The sequence below is a fragment of the Mastomys coucha genome, unplaced genomic scaffold (genome assembly GCF_008632895.1).
Source record: "Mastomys coucha isolate ucsf_1 unplaced genomic scaffold, UCSF_Mcou_1 pScaffold4, whole genome shotgun sequence".
Lineage (NCBI taxonomy): Eukaryota > Metazoa > Chordata > Mammalia > Rodentia > Muridae > Mastomys > Mastomys coucha.
Genome location: NW_022196910.1, coordinates 21684769 through 21706647, shown reverse-complemented (window position 1 = coordinate 21706647; position 21879 = coordinate 21684769). Strand labels below are relative to the sequence as shown.

The 21879-nt window shown below is 41.6% G+C and overlaps 1 protein-coding gene across 4 annotated transcripts in view; it reads right to left on the bottom strand.

Annotated features, from left to right (window-relative positions):
* Window positions 1-21879, bottom strand: part of Fgd6 (FYVE, RhoGEF and PH domain containing 6) — a 120125-nt gene that overhangs the window by 37585 nt on the left and 60661 nt on the right. For all 4 annotated transcript variants that reach the window (XR_004112761.1, XM_031349437.1, XM_031349438.1 and 1 more), the window contains exons 6-8: window positions 11254-11405; window positions 8172-8328; window positions 5491-5578 (exon numbers count right to left, since the gene is read on the bottom strand). Coding sequence is in view for 3 of the 4 variants with exons in the window: in XM_031349437.1 (XP_031205297.1) it covers window positions 5491-5578; window positions 8172-8328; window positions 11254-11405 (397 nt within the window). In the remaining variant the exon portion in view is untranslated. The remainder of the gene's footprint in view (window positions 1-5490; window positions 5579-8171; window positions 8329-11253; window positions 11406-21879) is intronic.

Here is a 21879-nt window from a genome sequence, read left to right as displayed (position 1 = left end):
CCAGAGGTCCTGAGTTCAATTCCCAGCAACCACATAGTGGCTCACAACCATCTGTAATGGGATCAGATGTCCTCTTCTGGTGTGTTTGATTACAGTGACAATGTACTCGTATAAAATAAATTAAAAAAAAAAGAATGATTTACAATAGTGCTGGAGAGTTGGCTCAGTGGTTAAGAGCACTGACTGTTCTTCCAAGGGTCATGAGTTCAAATCGCAGCAACCACATGGTGGCTCACAACCATCTACAATGAGATATGATGCCCACTTCTGGAGTGTCTGAAGACAGCTACAGTGTACTTATACATAATAAATAAATAAATCGAAAAAAATAAACAATTTTAAAAAAAAAAGGAGAATGATTTACAACAGCCCAGGAGCTGGGCTAATTAACACAAATTCTGAATGGCATTATCCCCCTATCTCACGTGGACAGAAATGCCTCCATCAAAGCCCCTGGATTTATGAGAAAGCAAATTCTTTGTCTACTGTGTGATCTCTTTTAATATCAAGTTGTGACCTATAAAAAGTGTTAAAATGACCTGTTTAATGTGTGTGTGTGTGTGTGTGTGTGTGTGTGTGTGTGTGTGTGTGTGTGTGTGTTGAGACAGGGTCTCACTAGGCAACCCTGGCTGGCCTGGGAATTACTGGCCGCCTGTGCTCCCCAGTGCTGTGATTAAAGGTATAGGCCACTAAGCCCAATTCAAAATGACTTTTAATGCATATAACTGCTTTGGTTTTAAAATAAGAAACTTGCTACAGGGGTTTTCCGTAAGAATTTTTTTAAGTGTAACCTATTAGTTTACCTTTTTAAATCAGCAGATTAGCCTCTCACTCACATTCACAGCCTTAGAACACTGTAACAGATGTTTTTAATATCCCATTTTCTATGAACATAGAAAGTCTGGGATTTCTAAAGGCTAGAGGGAATTAATGTCATTTCAGACAAAGGCAAAGACTACAGGAAAGAGTAATAAAGCATATCACTAGAGCAACTTTAATATAATATAAATATTTTGAACAAGATCAAAGAAATTACAATGAATCAAAGTTCAAAGGACAGTTGTTTTTCCATAACTGTGGAAGTGGAAAAGAGTTTCAGAAACATTTTAAATTATATTTTTCAATATACCTTCTCCTCAGTGATCCCGTCTGATTCTACTTCCTACAATATCAATGTAATAATGGTCCCCAAATAATAAAAATGCTTTTATTGAGAAAAATTCTAATATAATATATAATATAGGTAGAGATAAAAAATCTGAAAAAGTCTATGAGTCATTTCCAAACAATAGAAGATGAAAAGGGATTTGGCTTTTTATATTACTTATATACTTTTATGTGCATAAAAGAGCCCTTCAAAGGAAAAAGGTGACCCTTCCAAAAATAACAAGTGCAAGATCCACACAAATTTTAGGGAGAGAAGAGGAGCTCAATGGTAACCTGAGTAGCTGGACACAGCCTCAAAGAGGACTGCACAGCCTGTGGGGCAAGCGCCATTACTGTGCTGTCTGCCCATCCCCGGTGTCCAGGACAGAGTGATTAATGTATGAGTGAGCAGAGCCTGGGAGGACACACTTCAGCAAAGGGAAGTAAGATTTGCATAAGCCGGGGCTATAAATGAGGTCTCTAGACTGTAGATAAGTGTGTTCTTGACTTTCCTAGGATGCATGAGGAAGGCTGGGGATACAGCTGACTGACTGAATACTGGCTGTGCAGGCCTGGGGTCCTAGGACCAATTCCTACTATAAAAGTAAATAGGTAAATAAATTAAATAACAAATAAATCAATCGTCACAATCTAATAAGCAGAATCAAAGTACATACACCTTTGGCAGGGAAGTGGAGCAACGCTTCGCTGGGTTACACAGGGAATGATAATAGGTAGTATGGCCATATGAAGACATTTCTATAGCATGGAGTGGGTGGAGAAAACTCTGACCTGGATCACAACAGGAGCAGGAACCAAAGGGAAAGGAGAACCTGGAGATCCTACAAGGAAGTAAGTAAGTAAGACTATGAAGGGAGCTTAGTCCTTCTGGAAGCCTGCTTCCAATTTCAAACGCTATGCAGTGATCTATCCACCCGGCACACATTCATGGTGCTCTTGCAGGAGGATTCATGAAAAGGAGCAACTACTCCTTTCCTAAGCCTTCCGGTTGGTCAAGATCCATGCGTCCCTGATAGCTTGCTTCTTGAAGAGATGAGAAAGAAGCAACTGCTCCTGCTCCAGGGGCAGTGTCTGCTTTCTTCCTGCCTGCCGCTTCATAATTTCCATCCTTTCCAACTCAGGCGGACCTGGTGTCCCACACACTCAGGACAGGGCTAGACTGTAATGCATTAGCCTTGACCAGTCAACCCAGAAGTAAAATGTAAAAAGCATTCAGCATTCATTAGGTAACTCACTCACTGTGTATCCTTGAACACTTTCTACTACATACATCTTCTTAGATCTTATTTTGAGGTGATCTTAAGAAACTACTACCAGGAATTACTGAATTTATGTACGCATTTATTTTAGTGGTGCTGGAGGATGCGAGTCATGGCCATGTGTTTTACAACTGGGGGTTTGACAAGGACTTCCACTAAGAATTTAGTTGGAATTTTTTACTAAAATGGAGAGAGAACTGAAGTTCTCCTATGGGGGAAAACACTGAAAAACAAAACAAAAACAAAAACAAAAAGCCCAGGATGGCTAAACAGTAGCACAGACCACTGCCTCTGGGGATCGCCACTCATTAGTCTCTAAAAGAAATATCACATCTTATCAATCCTTCGTCTATGCATTTCTCAGACTCCCTCTGCCAAGAAACAGAGGCAAGTTCGAGTCTACTTACTCTGAGTCAGGCAGAAATCTCCCCTGGTGTGCCACAACCGCCTCTAACTCCAGTTCCAGAGCATCTAATACCCTCTTCTGACTTTGATGAGCACCAAGCGTATATATATATGTGTGTGTGTGTATATATATATGTATATATATACACATATATATGTATACACACACATACACAAACATACATATAAGAAGATTCCTATACGTTCCAGGCAGCTTAGGTTATATAATGCATTCTAGGCTCTTAAATAGACTATATCTATAAATTTTTAAAAAATATATACCAAAAATGAAAATAACTCCAAGAGACTAGTGTGTCAGAATATATCTATAATTCTAGCACTTATTAGTCTGAAGCAGGAGGATTATAGTGAATTTGAAGCCAATCTAGGCTTTCACCAAAAAGCAATTACCAAAGCAGCCAGGACTACATGACAAAACCCTGCCTTAAAATCAAAATTTAAGAACCCACCAACCTCTTGAAAGAAGAAAAACTTGAAATGATGTTGGTATTATAAAACAACAACAAAAAGTTTGTTTGCTTTGATTACAGACACATGCCACCAGGCCCAACTTCTCTAAGGCTTCAGGCCTACTCAGCAAGCGCTTTATCAACTCAGCTGCACTCGTAGCCCCAAATTAAAATCTGCTTTTATTTTTTTTAAAAAACAGCTTTTAATTAATGGAAAAGAAGTCATGAATTTAGAATAGAGCAAGGAGGGGAAGGTCTTGAGGGAGGAAAGAGAAAGGGGAAATGATGTAATTATAATCTCAAAAAATAAAAGAAGTACAAAGGAAAAAAACAAAACCATGGTTTAAAAAGCCAGACGTGGTCTGTGAGGCATCTGAGTTGATACAAGCACTTGCTGCCCTGCCTGAGGAGCTGACTTCCACCCACATGGTAAGCAGAAAATGGACTCTTGCAAGTTGTCCTCTGCCATTCACATGTGTGTTATGGCACACATACCTCACACAATACACAAACAAGTAAGCAAGTGTAATAAAAAGAAATGTCAGGGATGATGACGCTTGCCTGTAATCCCAGCATTCAAGGGGCTGAGGCAGAAGTCTAAGTAGTTTGAGGAAAACTTTGTTGTCTCCACAATGAAACTTGTCTTAAAAAGATAACACACATAGTTTTAAAAACTTGTTTTTCTCATTTCTCCACCAAAAACAACTTAGCATGCAATCTAACTTAAACACAGGCAGCTTTTTAACTATGTAAAAAAAAGTTATCTTCTACACTTTCATTTTCAGTAGCTGGATCCTTCTTTCTCACATCTGAAGCCTCGGCTGTCTTTGGCCACTAAAAGCAGCCCCCCTTCTACTGCTGTGACAATGGCCAATGCTACTGAGTAGCTGGTTACACTAGAACGTTGATTTATCTAGCAAAAACACTGCACATCAGCACTTCCTCTTGTCCTGTAAATTAATAATCTCAGCCAGGAGCAGAGGAAAGCAGATGGGCAGGATTTCCTCAAACTATTTGTGTAGCTTTGTGTCATTCTAGAAAGAAATCCAGTGCCTAATTGGCAGTTAGGAATTCAAATTGAGCTCTTGGCACACCTTGGCTGGCAGGTCCCAGGTCTGAAAGAAAAGGACCTCCCATCTTATCACTGGATTTCCCAATCCAGGAAAGCCTGTCCCATCTGCCTCAAGGGACCTGAGCCAATGCTGCCTTTCCAGGGTTCACATACTCCTCTATTACTCTTGGTTTAAGAGCACCTGACTAAGGAGGCAGAACGCACATCATTTTTACAAGGACATTAGTCATAGCCAAGTACCTCACATTCTATTTACACCAAACCACACGTATATAGTGGCATTTCAATGTTCTTACCCACTTTGATACAAAATATAATGCAAGTGTGTGTGTGTGTGTGCATGTGTGTATTTATACACACACACACTTATAATTTTCTCTCCCTCTCTCTCAATGTACTTCAGCAAATCTCAGTAGACATAACAGTATGTATCAGATAATATCTTTGGCACTGACATTATGTGTATTAGTTTTTGTTATGAGATCAAATCACCTAATCTTCATAAGCCTAGTATTTTGTCTATGTTACTATGGTAGTTGTAAAGAGCCAGGGAACAAAAGTACCCAAGGACATGTGCATTTATCCAAATCAGACCTCATATTCCCTTGTAAACTAGCCAGAGGTCTAAAATCTTGCAAATAATAGTCAAAATAACCCAAGTAATAATAGTAAGGTTACTGTTACGATTGCTAAGAATAGCTAATATTATTAGAACTTTCTATGTACAAAGACTTATTCTAAGGATCATGCATACACTTTAGTTCATTAATCGATCCTCCCAACAACAGAGTAAAGTATTAGGGTCACCAGGACAGTGCTGTACAAGCATACGGGAGGTGAGAAAATACCTCCATGGGATTAACAACATCACTGGGGTGAAACAACACAGGATGAAGATTGATGTGGTGAATGATGCTCAGAACAGAGGGTGCACATAACCTACATGAGTGCCCTGGGGTGAGTGTGGGCACTGGATGTTCGAAAAGCAAAAGTGGTTCAGTTCCAGGGATGCAGCGGTTAGAGAAGACAGAGATGGTGTGCTTAGGCAAGACAGTGCTCAGTAAGAGCACTCGGCGGTATCACTTGTCACTTGGCTGGTAAGGTTTGGAGACCCTACCTGTCAGCAGCAGCCTGTACTGAGGGATCCTCTGAACTGGCTTTAGCAGGTAGTGCTTCAGGGCCAGGTTGGCACATCGAGGGCTCATCTGGAGCGGGGGTCGGGGGGAGAAAAAAAAAAAAGACATTCAAAGTAAGCCCATTGTTCTTTCAGAAGCAGAGAGTGCAGGCTGAAGCACATAGGAAGAGAATCCAGAGATGCTTTCTTTAGTAAGACCCAGTGGCTATGACGCAGCAAGGGAGACTGACCAGAGCCATGAAACCACCTCTCCAGTGGGTTTCTGAAGCTGCTGTTCTAAGAGCCCTGGTTCACAACCCTCTCCCAGAGTGTGGTGCCCACAGCTGCATCCCCTTCTGGGGATGTCCCAGCTTCCACTCAAGGGACATCTGTCAGTTCAGTCCTAACCAAGAAGGGGATGCATATCTCTAAAATAAGGAAGTGGATCTAAAACTAATTGGGGTTAGATTTAAGTAATAGTCAGAACCCTGTGGTCAGTATACTTACACATCGTAAAAACAAGGTACTGGGAGTGCTGCAGAAATTAAAGCTCAGAGCAGCCTCGCTAAGTGCCCCTTCTCTTGAAAGAATGAAGAATGCAAAGCTCTTGTTGGACAAGTAGTTCTATAAAAGACAGCCAAGGCAGAATGAATACACTTGACTATAACAGTTTCCTTGGGGTGTGTGCCCCAAGGAACCCAGGGCATGGCAAATGCCAAGCACATGTGCTGCTGCTGAGGTATATCATGAGCCTTGGGACATTCTGAATTGGCCAAAAAGCCATGTGATTCTCCTTAAAACTGTTTCCTTAATATGTAGAATAGTTATCTCGGTCTATCCCTGAGCTCCATTCAGTCCAAACATTGACTGTGTGGTAGGATCAAAATGAACATAAACATGTGCCCTTGCATTACTTATGAGACAGATCCCTCTATGCAGCTCAGGCTGGCCATGAGCTCTATGTTCTTGTCTCCACTCTCTGGGTACTAGGATTACAGGATGTGCCATGATACTCAGTGATGCCTCCTTTTATGGACGGCATGGATAGGAGAGGAGAGGAACAGCAGGAAAGACTGCAAGTTATTTTCAAAGGGTAACTAGCTGCTTCTTGCACAAAGCAGTATAAAGCAAAAATCAGTAACACTATAATATTTTTGAAACTTTTCATTTCTTATTTTGGGTGGCTAGAATTTACTGAACATTTTAGCTAAAGAAATAAACACTAAAATACAGTAACCCAAATTGATAAGAGTAAAATTAAACTAATTGTTTTTAAAAAGGATGTGATGCTAGTACTAAGGAGATAGAGGCTGGTGGACCAGGGCTCACGGACAGCCCTGATTACAAAACCACCTTGAAATAAGTCTGGGTTACAATGTACAATATCATTTTATTCCAGTAAGTTTGGCCTCCAGACTGTCAGTCAAAACACAAATTTTAGCTGGCACATATAATAAAGCAAAGGCAAAGTTTCTAACTTTGATGCTAAAACTATTTATTTACTAATCTAATAAAAATTATGTTCCTTTCTATTACTATATGTGAAGCTGTCAGACAAATGGAAGAAAATGTTAAGGTAAAAATAGGAAAGGATCCCTTTGTATTCAAATTCATCAAGGCCGAAGGCAGGACAGGGATGGCCAGCCAGGGTGGAAAAGAAGGACAAGTTAATGTTTAATGGCTTTGGAATTTCAATTTTGCAAGACCTATGTAAGTTTTAAAAAGATGTTTGCACAATATTATCCACATATTTCATACCACAGAATTATACACATTGGCTAAGGTCGTAAGTCAATGGTATATACATTTTACCACAGGCCTAAAAAAATTAAGATTATTTGTTTACTCCTTAGTTTATTTTGTGTGTGTGTGTGCGCGCATGTGTCAGTGTTGGGTGCACATGTGCCCCAGCATGCATGCTGAAGTCAGGGGACAGCTTCAGGAGTCAGTTCTCTCCTTCCACACGTGGGATCCCAGATGTGGCAGCAAGTGCCTTTATGCTCCGAGCTAGCTTGTTGGTCCTCTTTTTGATTTTGAGACAGGGATTCATGTTGCCCATGATGACAGGAATTCAATATGTACCTAAGGATGACCTTAAATTCCTTTTCTTTCTGCCTTAGCTTCTTAAGTCCTGAGAGCACAGGCCTGCACTACCCATACCCTGCTGATGGCAGTTGAAAGCCAGGACTTTTTTAAGGCCAGTGTGGCTATACATAGTGAAACCTTTTTTTAAATAAATTAATTAGCCAACTACCTCTAACCAAAATATTGTTTACCCAATTTAAACAGTACAATATGCAATAATAGGTCTTCAGAATTGAATCTTGGACTATATTGAATTTTCACTGTTTTATTTGATCAATTAATCCATTCTAAGATTTAGAAGAGATTGCTATTATCATTTCATTTATTTGTTTGTTTGTTTGTTTTTGAGACAGAGTTTCTCTGTCCTGGAACTTACTGTACACCAGCCTGGCCTCTAACTCAGAGATCTGCCTGCCTTTGCCTCCCAAATGCTGTGAGTGTGTACCACCACTGCCTGGCAAAAGACATTATACTTTAATACATTTTTACTTGAAATTTTTGTTTTTAATGACCACAAAAGACCAAGGCATTAAGAAAAAGAAAAGAAAAGAAAAGAAAAGAAAAATCAAAAAAGTTGAACATTGTAAGATAGCAAATACCTCAAATTCTCTGACGACCGCAGCAAAGCCTGGATTTTTCTTGCACTGCTCATCCAGCAAAGCTATGTTCTTATCAAATTCTTTGATGTATGTGGAATACATTTTTAAATATGGTCCCTTCTTTACAAAGATGTCAGCAATTCTTTGTTGTTCTGTCCTATGGATAGAGGATACACAAAAACATAAAAGCCGTCATTACTGTGTCTGAGGCATAGCTGAGTCACCAGCTCTATTTTTTCCCTCTTCCTCATCACTGGCTCTGCCATGAAGCCATCTTGTCCAGACTGCCAGCCTTTTTCCATTTTTGTCCTCTCTGTTCCGATCTTCAGGGCAGCGAGAGTCTAAAAAATGTACATCCTATTGTGTGATTTCCAATGATGGCTTCTTTTCAGAGTGTGTGTGTGTGTGTGTGTGTGTGTGTGTGTGTGTGTGTGTGTGTGTGTGTGTGTGTTGAGATGGTTTCAGTAAGCTACCCAGACTAGCCTTGAACTCACGACTGGCCTGTTTCAGCCTCTCTCCTGCTATGATTACAGCTCAGTGCCATGACACCCAGCTCCAAGAACCTTCTATTGCACTGAGAATAAAAATACATTCCATGCACCCAAGGGCTACTACGCTTTCCTGACTGTCTGATCCAGGCCATGATTCCCTCCCCCCTTCCCATTCTGTAGAACTTCTTTGTGGTCTTTAAACACACTGGAGTCCAGTCCCATGTTGTGGCCTTTGACTAATGGTTGCACGTGTCTGGAAGTATGGAGGCCTCGGAGTTTCTCCATTCCATCTTCCCTTGTCAGTTTACATGTTCTGTTTTCAGGGAAGGAGGACCTGAACACCTTACATGCACGAGGCAAGCACACTACTACCGACTGTATTCCTAGCTCATGTTACACTTTCTTAAAGAGCCTTCTTTAACTATCTAATCTTCACTAAATACCCCAGCATTTTAGTCTCTGCAAATCAGATTTTTTTTCTGATTTTTTTTTTTTGGTCTATTTATCTTGTTTTAATCCCCACTTGAATGCCTGTTTCATGAAAGTAAGACCTTTTGTATATTATGTGTACTCTATGATACACTCACTGACCATATGTAGATAACCAACCAGCACAGTAGATAGTCAAACCTTGGAAAATGAAATGGTTGTTAGGCATGGTGGCTCACTCCTGTAATTCTGGTACTCAGAAGGGTGAGATAGGAGGATCACTCTGAGTTCAAGATCAGCCTATACTTTATAGTAGATCTCAAGCCAGAGCAAATACAAAGCAAGAACATTTTTAAAAATTCAATATTTTTTTAAAAATCAGATAAGTAAGGCATGCTGCTCCTATCACACGAGGTGGTGGTAGCCAGGACGTGGATTCCTTGACCATAGCTGTAAGTTCCTTGTTTCTCATGGCTCTACCCCAACAAAACTGAATTGGCAGCAGGCAAGAGATCAAGAGGGAGCAGCAGCCTTGGACCACTCCCTTCCTTATGTAGCAGAGCATGATCAAGGTGAGGAGTCCCTGCTGGCTAAGTATGTCCTATAAGAAAGCAGAGCAGAGGTGTCACCATGGGAAGATGCACAGGGCCACAGCTTTCCAGGTCAACAAGGTGGGCTCTGCTTCCAAGGTTCCCTGGCAGAGAGATACTGCACACCAGCTCAACTGTCTCAGCATCACCAAGCAATGGTCCTTCCTCAGAGCACCAAACTTCTACTATATAGAGAAAGACCGGCCCTCCCTGTCTGGTCCAGAATTGAAAATACTGTAATTTCTCTAACAGTGGGAGCCCTTAAATCAGTCTTACTAAAGCAAATATGCACCTTTCATTCAAAATATGTAGAGTATTTAGAGCTCTAAATGCTATAATATAAATATATATTTGAGCCTGGGGCTTCTTGTATGATAGGCAAACCATTAAGCTAAATTCCCAGCTCTTTTTAACTTTAAAAATATTTGTGGGTTGACTTACTTATTTTGAGTGGCACATGAATGTGAGGTCAGGGGACAATTTTGGGGAATCAGTTCTGTCCTTTTACCATGCCGGTTCTGAGGATCAAACTCAGAAATGTCTTCACATTTCGTGGCAAGCACCTTTACCCACTGAGCCATCTTGCCAGCCTGTCTTTTACGTTTTCTGTTGAGACAGAGACTCAGTGAGGTGCCCATACAACTCAACGGATTTGTGGTCCTCTTGCCTCAGCTTTCCAACTATTTGGGTTTGCAAAAGCTCCACATGGTTCCATGAAAAGAATATTTTGAGAGAAAATACCTTATTCAAAGACTTGAACTATTTTGTTAACAATAGGTGAAACTTTTTCCATAAACAAAGAGTTATCTCTTTCATTAATTTAGTCTGGTTCTTAGGAATGTTTAATATTTCTAATACAGATCACCTACAGATCCAAAATTTGAGGAAGCCTTTAGTATAAGCAAAAAATATTTAAACTTCTTTCTACTACATATATTACAGTTAGGTTTTAAAGCCCATTCAGGGTAGTATTAATATAAAATTGCATAAAGAACAAAAGATAACCTATGTGCAGGAATTATTTGGTAATTATACTTCCTTTTCACTAATGATAATGTAAATAATTTAAAAATTTACAGCCTGGCTGGGCAGTGGTGGCATACAACCTTTAATCCCAGCACTTGGGAGGCAGAGGCAGGCGGATTTCTGAGTTCGAGGCCAGCCTAGTCTACAGAGTGAGTTCCAGGACAGCCAGGGCTACACAGAGAAACCCTGTCTTGAAAAAACAAAACAAAACAAAACAAAAAAATTACAGCCTAGAATGTATCAGGAAGTGAAACCCTGTCTCAATAAATAAACAGAAAAACAAAACAAAATTTTAAAAAAAGGAACTGGCTTAGCTTGGGTCTGAGCAGACATTATTGAAGAACTTTTTAAAGGGCATGTACTTAAATCTAGTGTGCCAAGGTATGGCCATCTGAAATCTTCAATTTACAGGTAACTACCAAGAATGTGAACATACTGAAACAGCGCTGTATAAGGGTCGCCACTCTCCTCTCCCCAGCGGGGTCTCTCTGTGGCTTCATTTAAAACAGTATGCTCTGGGGAAGCCTAAAGTGGGCCACGCTTTACCAGCTCTGCATTCGTTCCTCCAGTTCCTTCAGGAGATCCCGGTTGAGCTCATACAGCTGAGGCAGGTAGTACAGGATCTGGTTAAGGAGCCGGTCCTCAATCACGGGCTTCCCGAGTTGCCTGGACGCATGGGCTACGGCACCCCGGAAATCCTATTACAGTCAGGAGGGCAGAAGTCACTGTTCATACACACAACTTGATCAAAAGCTCTTTGCCTAGACATGTTCTACCCTCTGAAGACCTACAATCACAAAGCTATCTTATCTTTCAATTATACAAAGAAGTATCTAAAAACTGGTTTCTAGTTCTAGGAATTAAAGTCACTCTAGTGCTATCATATAAATACGAGGACTCTATTTTGTCACATGGGGTGATAACGCTCCCTTCATGAGGCACAAACTAATGAAACCCCGGTGCTAGGCACAAGAAGTTGTTCACCAAGCTGTTGACAGTACTTTTAGTTGCGTCCTAGAACTTGAAGACCCTATTCTGGAAGACATCACACGCTTTGGACACCGAAGCTGGAATTGACCCGGAAGCCTCCTCCCATGACCAGAGAGGTAAGATAGCCCTAAAGGGCAATAGTGGCATCTTCATCTTGGGGGTAGCCAACAACTGTCTAATCAGACTTGAGGCCCGCTCAGGAAATGCACATGTGTGGTGTGTAAACCTAGCCTGTGGCTGGAGAGGACCCTAGAGAAGAACCTACTACTGCCATTTTTCTAAACCGTGATGGCTATTTTTAGTTTTCAACTTGACTACATATGGAATTAACTAATATCCAAAAATAGGAGAGCACAACATTTAGGGACTTATGCTAAATTTGAAGTATACAGATCCACCTCTAATCTGGCATTAGAAGCCTACTTCTACTGAGTCGAGCTGAGACATCCAGCCTTGGGACTGAGCAACTTCTGGCTTCTTAAACTTTCCATTCATAGCTAGACTACACTTTGTAAGTCATTCTAATAAATCCCCTCTCTATATATATGTATAATAGAGATCCATTCAATAAATTCTGTTACTCTAGAGTACTCTGACTGATACATAAGCCAATATATATTTTAACTTTACCCTAAATATTGATCTTTATATCCAGAGATGTGTGTGTAGACACTCCTCTCTGCAATATATAGGGACTATTACAGAGATCCACATGTAGTTAAAATGTAGAAGATAGATGACTGTGGGGTGTCCAGCCCCAACTAGTTCACCTACAACACTGGGGAAGCACAGAGAGGAAAGATTGTGAGCACCAGAAATCCAAGATACCTGCTCTGAGACAGCATCTAGATGTAACTGGGAATCTCTATTCATGAAATCACAACTTATTGCTTAAACAAGCATTGTATAATGATACCTGCTGATGTGCCAACATGAATGGGGGAACTCTCACAAGGCCCCAAACCTAGACAAAGAACCACAGGCAATCAATGGTTGCCGGAAGGGAAAGAACCATTTTTTTCCTAGGGAATAACCCCGATAGGTTATTCAATCCCAAGTGGTCAGCCCTAAGCATATCTATATATGAGCAATGCTAAGTAGACTCAGTAAATTTTGTGTGTCTGTGGGTGTGACTAAAGAGTGAATTGGAGGCCAAAGAGATGGCTCAGCAGGTAAGAGCACTGACTGCTGTGCTGAAGGTCCTGAGTTCAAATCCCAGCAACCACATGGTGACTCACAACCATCTGTAATGAGATCTGATGCCCTCTTCTGGGGTGCCTGAAGACAGCTACAGTGTACTTACATATAATAAATAAATAAACCTTTAAAAAAAAGTGAATTGGGAAGTGTTGGCAAAGCAAGAGTTGAAAGAGGGAAAAGGAGTTGGAGGGAGAGGCAGAAATTGCCTAAGTGTAGTACTTATGCATGATAGTCTCAAAAATATCCAATTAAAAATTTTAAGAAGTTCTAAGAAGGTCTTAGCTAACTCCATTCTGGATTTAAGAGCCCCTCATCTCTGTCAGAAGTCGTTTCCCAACCTGGAACGGCTAGCTGAGTCTTGCAGAGGGCGGCACTTGGCAATCAGGATTCCAGATCTAAGCCACTGCCCTTGACTGACTGTACTTCCTTGACCTAGCCTTGGTTTCCTCATTTGTGAAATAGGTGCAACTGTTACACAACTAGTATAGTACTAGCAAGAATGTTTAATTAGCTGTTGCACAAACTTACTGCAATACATTTGGTGCAGAGTCAACACAATACTGACTCTAGGTGTTAAAGCTCATCTCCCTTGAGCCGAGCTCCCAATGAGCTCACCAGTTATACTTTAAAACCAGCCACCTGGTCCCATACCCACCCCAGCAGCAAAGATGGGCAAAGATGCGCCTGGCCACATAAGTTCAAGGGCGACATATCCACCTGGGGTCTCCCTGGGGTGGCACCCGTAATGAATGAGTGAGTGAGGTAATCCTGCCCAGTCCTACCGGCATTCCTGAATTTGACTTATCCAGAATCAGCCCCTCTGAGAAACCAAGTAGTACCCTCCAAAAGTGAGAACCAACCCAAGGCACAGGCTCCCAATCTGCATCTCATGAACCTGAAGAACATGATGGTGGAGCAGATGCCCTCTGGGTTCTCCAATCTCCCAGGCCAACATGGGGCCCAGTGGGGGATCCGCATGTCCATGTGCCACCACAGCAGGGTATGGTGCCCACAGGCTGCACTAGAGAGTCATCCCCACCATAAGGTCTCATGACTCAGCAGAACTTTATGCTGATGAAGCAGTTTGGTGTGTGAAGTCCAAGTCCACACCCTGCCTCCCCACACACTCTCCCCATAGGGCTTCCTTATAGGTCCCACACATTCTGTGGCAGTGCCGTGTGGGACAGCCAGACAGGCTACCTCCCAAACCGGGCAGCATGGCCAATCAACCCTTCTAGCAGGCCCCTCAGGGGTCTGGAGCTGGGGATATTGAGAATGTTAACTTCCAAAATATTTATTTTTTCCACAAAAAAAAAAAAGACCCACATATTTTCATCTTCTGTTCTAAGACTATTGCCATGTTTTAATATAGGTCGCCACCACCACCACACCCATCACTGCAGAGGAGGAGGAAAGGGTGGGGGAGGAGATAAGTGTTCGCAGAGGCTCCATTGTCCTCTGAGGGTGGGCCTCAAGATCTAAATTAAACAATACTGGAATCCCCTCCCCAAGACTCCAAAACAAAGGACCATTCCTTCCCCTAACAGTGTGATTACAAATCCTCGAGCAGAACCCGTAGGAGACTCACTAAGACTCTCATCTGTTGATTCCTTCAACATACTCCTCTAAAAGACAAATTAATTAAGAGTATCTCTTACTTCTCCCGGACAAATAAAAAGTAAAAACAAAGATAAGGAAATGAGCAAAACAAACACCAAATTAAAAAACTCCTCACACGTACTCTAAAAGAACGGAAGGTTTCCTACCCAAAGTACACTCAAGTTTCTTTACAGTGTGGGGCATTAGCTTCCCAGCCTTCTGAATGCAGATCCGGTTCCACTGCTGAGCTATACTCCCATCTCCCCTCAATGTGTGGAGACAGTCTTGCTGAGACCAGGATGGCCTCAGGAAATCACGATCCTGTTGCCTCAAACTCTAGATGACTGGAATTACAGATGTGCCAGTATGGCCTCAAAACTGTTAAGTAGCCAAGGATAGCCTTGAACTTCTCATCTTCTTGCCTCTACCTCCCAAACACTGGAATAACAGGCCTGTAGCACCACACCCATCTTATTAGATGCTAAGGATTAAGCCCAGGGCTTTCTGAATGCTAGGCAAGAAAGTCTACCACAAAGCTAAGTTCTCAGCCTCCTCACGTTCTTAACAAATACTAAAACCTTTTCCTGGAAGCTGAGCCTGGGTTCATTTTTATTGCCCCATTAGTTATATTGATCTAAAGGAATACCTTATATGCATAGCAACTACAGAACTAACTTGTATAACTAATTAGTAAAATATCAAACAAGAATTTAGTTTGCAAAAGCTCCAGTTTAGAAAACCACACAGGCATCTCCAGAGAGCAAGCTGACAGCAACCACATTCCATCCCATGCAGCTTGCCTCAATCAGTCCTGGCATTTGCTGGGAGAAAACACAGCTACTTAACTCTTCTGGAAGTTGTTATATTGTCTACAATAAAGGAACACTATAGAACACATTTAGGAATCACGCTCCAGATGTTAAATATGTTCAACCCTCAGCAAGGTAAGCAAGTGATACATTTATCTGCCAGTGTAGTGATTAGCACAGTTCAGATGCAGGCCTTCCTGCAGAGCAAAGCAACAAGCATGCTCCTGTCTTCCTACAGAATTAAGTGATGACTATGCTGGTCGCTTGGCACAAGAATCACTTTTGTTTTCCAACTGGAAGGCATTTTCTCATCATGACAGTGACAGTGGATGAAGAACCAGTCTCGCACTGCTTTGGCCAGACTTTGCATTCCATGTCTTCCACCACCGCCAGAACAGACACTTGTTTATTTGAGACACATTTAAAAAAGACCAGCCAAATCCAAAGGGGGCTGACCAAAGAATGATGTAACCACCATTCAGGAGGTTCTCATCACAACCAGATGAGGTGTGATTTGTTTTCTAAGAGTACTGGATGTTTGGGGCAGCTTTAGATGGACTGAAGATCAATGGTATAGTTTTGCAAATTATGGTAGGAGCTCAAAACAAAACAGAAAGTTTATTTGGTACTTAGAGAGCCGAAGAAAGACAGGGATGGTGGCATATGCTCCTGCGTAAACCCAGCACTTAGGGGTGGGGAATGGCCAAGGCAGGAGGATTGCTGTGTGTTTGAGGCTACACTGAGCTACACAGGAAGACCCTGTCTTAAAAAAGGACACTTAATAAAGACTATAGGAACTTGAACAGTTTGGACCTCTAAGAGCGACAGTTGTATGTTCTAAGCAGGTATTTAACGACTCTCCGCTTTTCCAAAATGCTCAGCAGAAGCACTTCTTTATCCAACCTAGTTTTATTAAGAACTCACTACCCGCTCCAGTGTCTGGCCCTGCGCCTCTCCTTCCACCATCTCTCAAGCAGTAGCAGGTCACCCTGTCCCCCACTCACTCCTTTGGGAACCTTCTACACACTGAAACTCACCTTCTCTTTGGCTATGAATTCTGTGTTTGGAGTTAAGTTCAATCCCTTCACCCCTGAAAAATCAGCACTGGTACTGAATAAAGTCTGCCTTACTATTCATGTCTTTAAAAAGGCCAGACATGATGATGGATACTGCTGAGCCCAGCACATGGGAGGTGGAGGCAGGTGGATCTCAGAGTGTGAGACCATCCTGGGCTATATATCGAGTTCCACGATAGCCAGAGCTACAATACAGAAAGACCCTGTCTCAAAACACACACACACACACACACACACACACACACACACACACACGCACGCACGCACGCACGCACGCACGCACGCACGCACGCACAACAAAATTTTAAATGTCACTTAATAATTATTTTCACCTGGGGCTAATCACTGGTTTTCTTGGTGGCAAGGAGTGCTCAGTACACAAGATCTTAGGTTAAATCCTCCACACCCCAGCTCAAAAAAAAGGGTATCCCTGCATCTAAGCTAAGACAATGAACGCCAGCTCTCCAACAAGTAACTAACAGCCTCCATAACTGCGCACAGCAGGGCAACCATGACTTTATTCCTTCTCTTCTTTGGCTCCATCTCCCCAAAACAATGCACTCTGACCTTGGGGCCAGATGCAACTAACAGGAACTACACAGATAAACTTCCCAGCTACGCGCGAACCTCAGCCACTGCCAAAGTGGTACCACTGGAAGGAGGGTCCAGCCTTTCTGTTTTTATAATAAAAAAAGATGATTACAACATGTAATTTAAAAAAAAATCCATACAGCCAGGGTAATTTGGGAAAGTATGACAAATCTTTAAGAGCCACAAAACTATTTTGGGCAGAAGCATCTAAATTCACCAAGCTTCCTTCACTACACCAATATAGATGCGGGGGAACAAAGAGACCCAGAGCTTGCTTCTGCACTCCAGGGAAGCTGGTGACGTGCCTGGCAGTGTGGCCTGGTGGAAGAGTACCAGCCTACACTGTGCGAGGCCCTTGAGTTTGAAAACTAGCACTGGAAAGGAGAGTAGAGTGGAGAGACAAATAGAGAGCATAAAAAAATAAAGGAGGAGGGGAGGAGGCGGAAAACATTTCACACATTGCGGATATTACTGACACCAACTAGACACAACACTAATTCTAATAAAAACCAACCAAAGGTTCTGTATGCAAAGTCAAATGTAAACCTATGATTATATTCATTAAATGATTGTTCAGGCTGGAATTTTTAAAGACTGAAAGGGGCCTCTAAATAATGAAGCATATTACAATGCAGCATAATACAATTAGTGTTAACAATTCCCCCCAACAGCACATAAATAAGATCCAGAACAACTCCAACACTTTACGATATCAACATGCTCACTCTGACTACTCGGATTAGTTGGGGAAGACCCTAGCAAACACATCAGTGCGAATAGGATCAAGTCTGAACACCCGAGGCACTGAAGCAGAGAACAGATGGCCTCGCCTATATAGTCCGGCTGTCTATCTCCAGAACCAGAGGAGTGTGTGACTTAATTACCAGCTGTCCTGAGGGGAGAGCTTGACCTTTAGCTATTGTTTAACCACTACCAGGAGACCATGAATTACAAAGCCCACATGGACACACAGGGAGAGACAGGAGCTCTCACTGAGTAAGTCACATACAGAAAAACCAAAGCAAAGCAGCTGCAGTGCTCAAAGACATGTTATAAATATGCAAAAATAAAAGGAAGACTGGGAAGCAAAAGGGAGAGTCCCCATCTCATTACCTAACTTGGGTCTGGCCTTGTTTGTTCAGGCAGAGTCTTGTTATATAACCCAGGATGGCATTAAACTTGTGATCTTTGTGCCTCAGCCTCCCCAAGTACAGGGATTGCAGGGGCCCACCAGTGAGCTTTGTTGACTTTGTTTGTAAAATGAAAGTAGTTTTCCAGGTGAAATGACTCTTTCTGTTCTGTATGCACAGATCAGGTTGTGTATAATCGTCAGTGCATTCAATGCAAAAAAGCATAGAAACCAAGTATTTACATCATCTTCTTAACCCTTTTTAGTAACATTAATACATATGTTCATAAGAAATCTAAGTAAAAAAAAAAAATCCAACTTCATTTTCAGCTTTAGAAGATGAAAAACAAGAGTTTCTCTGGTTTCCTAGGCAGCTGAAAAGAGTTCTGTAAGCAACAAATATGCCAGGGACACACTACATCCTACAGATACGCTATAAATAGCAATGGTTAGGAGTGCAAGCAAACATTTTAATTTCTGCACCAAGAACTCACATTTTAATTTCTGCACCAAGACCAGACTTCAAAGTCCATCTTTGACATTTAGTAACTTTTTTTTTGGGGGGGGGGGGGGTTCGAGACAGGGTTTCTCTGTATAACCCTGGCTATCCTGGAACTCACTCTGTAGACCAAGCTGGCCTCAAACTCAGAAATCTGCCTGCCTCTGCCTCCCAAGTGCTGGGATTAAAGGCATGTGCCATCACCACCTGGCTTTAGTAGCATTTTTTAACAGGCTACTTTCTTAATTTAAAATAAACAAAGAGGGAAAATATTTTTACAGATATTGTGAAGCTAAAATAAGTAATTTGTATAATTGTATAATATACTAAAAGGTATATAAAGAATGCTCACTAGAAGGCCATTTATTCAAAAATATTTGGTACCCACAAGTCTTTGAAAGCCAAGAAGTAAAGATCTGAAATAGAGTCACTGAGAGAAGGAGATACCAAACCAAGGCAAGGAAGACAGAAGCAAGACAAATGTGCTATAATAATGAATTTCATCCAGAAGTCTCAATATGAATGGAAGTGCTCGAAAAAGAAGGTGGTAGCCAAGTTAACAGGAGTGAGAGTGAAGACAAAGCATATGACCATGTGGAAGTTCACATATCTCACAAGACAAGGGTGTACTTGTGACAGAATGACAATTTTAAGGTGGGAAAACACGGGGTGGGGGGAGATGTGTTCATTTTCTATTACACTTAGAAAAATAAATAACACATTCTATTTGGTATTAAGATATCTTTCATTATTAATAGAAATTGTGACTAGGAGACATGTCTACACCTGACAGTACCCCCTTCATGGTTCAAGGAAGATATTGATCATCAAAGCCCTCATATGGAGTTGCTCCAATTGTGGTAAGGTAGCCAGTGGGCAAGAATTTCCCTAATCCATCTTCAGACAAAAAAAGTTACTGTCCAAGAAAGGACACAAGACAAGAGAGACAGTTGTCAGCTTAACTCTGCCAAGACAGAGACAAGATGGAGGGATAGTCAACAGCTTAGCTCTGCCAAAACAGAGTAAGCTAGTCCTTCAAAGTTACTGCTTCACTTAAGGTCTATCAGATGGTTCTAAGCCAGAAGGCTGAAGACAGATGCTCTGACATTTTGAGGAATAGGAGACTGTCCAGGTATTCAGCTGTCTCTGCAAATTGGTTAAGTTTTGGAAGCTATGTTTTGGTGCTTCCTATGTATTCAGGTAATATATAATTCATTCTTGGATCTCTGGCGGAGTTGAAGACTAGTTATAGTCTCATAATCAAACTTAAATTGTTTAGCATTAAGGAAGACGATCTAGATTTGACTGGGTGGTTTTCAGATGGTAATGAAAGTTAAAAATCAAAACAGTTCAGATATAGGATTTTAGATTCTTTAAATTAGGACATATATTAGAGTAATGTGCATAAATTGACAAAACTGATGGAGCATATCATACCTTATAGCTTACACAACTGTGATAACTATGTCCATTGTGTATCTGAGAGATAAGGCCTTTTTAATGAACGAAAAAGGTGAAATGTTGCAGATTGGTTATAACAGTACTAGTGTTAATTCAGTTTCCAAAATTACATGGAAACCCACATATCTGAGCATAAGACACTGAGGCTCCTTGTCCCCAGGTAGCTTTGATTGGTAAGTAAAGTTGCCAACAGCCAATGGCTGGGCAGAGAGACAGAGGCAGGACGTTTAGATTTCCCAGGCAAGGGAACCCAGGGAAGAAGAAAGAGAATTGCCATTGCCAGGGAAGGAATAAGATACAAGCTTGAGAGCAGCAAAAGACAGAATACCAGCCATGTAAGAGCAGGGAAGACAGAATACCAGCCATGTAAGAGCAGGGAAGAGCAGCCCCCCCGTCCCCCGCCCCACCCCAAACTGGGTCTAGGATAGCAAAGATTGAAAACAGATTTCAGTAAGTAATAGCTCAGGAGTATCAGAGGGGAGGCATTAGCAACATGGATATTTGGGAGTGGCTCAGACACTGCACTGTTTAAGGCATCTTAAAATAGAAGGCTGCACCTGTGTGCCTCTCATTCAAGAATCTAGAGCATTGGGGTGGCTGGCAAGGAACTCACACAACCGCTGTTGGGGAGGTAGAGCGGATTAATGGGCTACAGCAACATCTTTACATCTAGGTAGCCTTGGTTCTAGCTTTCTAGGTTTATTGAGAGTCTAAGTTTTTAACTTGGCAGAATCTAGAGTCACTTGTAAAGAAGAAACCTTAATTAAGGAACTGCCAGACCAGGTAGCCTGTGACAATGTCCAAGACAGACTGTCTTGACTGATGACTGACTGAGAACAACACAGCCCACTATGGGCAGCACCATCCCTATGCAGGTGGGTATGGGCTTATAAGAAAGCTAGCTGAAAATGAGCTAAACAATGAACAAGTAAACAATGTTCCAATGGGTCTTGCCTGGAGTTCTTCCTCTGACTTCCCTCAACAGAGATTTTAAACTGGAAGTATAAGGCAAAAGAAACCCTTTCCTCCCCATGTTGCTTTTGGTCCCTGTGTTTTATCACAATGGAGTGAGACTAGAATATTCTATCAGATTGCTGTCTAGTCTGGTGGCTCAAAACTGTAACTGGGATTCTGGAGGCTGAGGCAAGAGGATCATTACAGCTTTGAGTCAAAGGTGGGATGAAATGAGACTGTTTCAAGAGAGAAAGAGGGACAAACACAGAGATGATGAAAGAGGGTAAGAGAATGAGAGGAGAGGACTAGAGGGCTACTGGGGGAAGAGAGACACACATGCAGACAGATAGACAATCTAATTTTCAAGTAGACTTGAGCACATATAGTAGCAAACATGTGTGGGATGTTTGGGGTATTTAGGATATCTTGCCAAAATATAATCAAACCAAAATAACACTAAAAGCATTGCCAGTGCACACGGAATCTTGTGAAAATTTACAAGGACAAAAATATGCAAGAGGAAAAATGAGTATGTGGTCAGATATATACAGCTGTTTCCTAACAGGTCTGCTCAAGTTGACAAATGTAAAAAAAAAAAAAAAAAGAAGTTAGCTATAAAAATGTTTGCCTTAAGTGTCTGTCTCTGGGAGCTATTAGGATTAGGGAAGAAACATCATCACCATCGTGAGTGCTGAGGCAGCGGGAAAAGGAGGAGGAAAAGAGGAACAGGAGCAGAAGCCATCACAGCTCACTAATATGGAGACATGCAAGGTGCTAAAGACATAGTTTTAGAAATCATCTGGGTATATCTAGGTGTAAATGGGATACAGACATTTTGGAAAATGTCTATTTTATATATATATA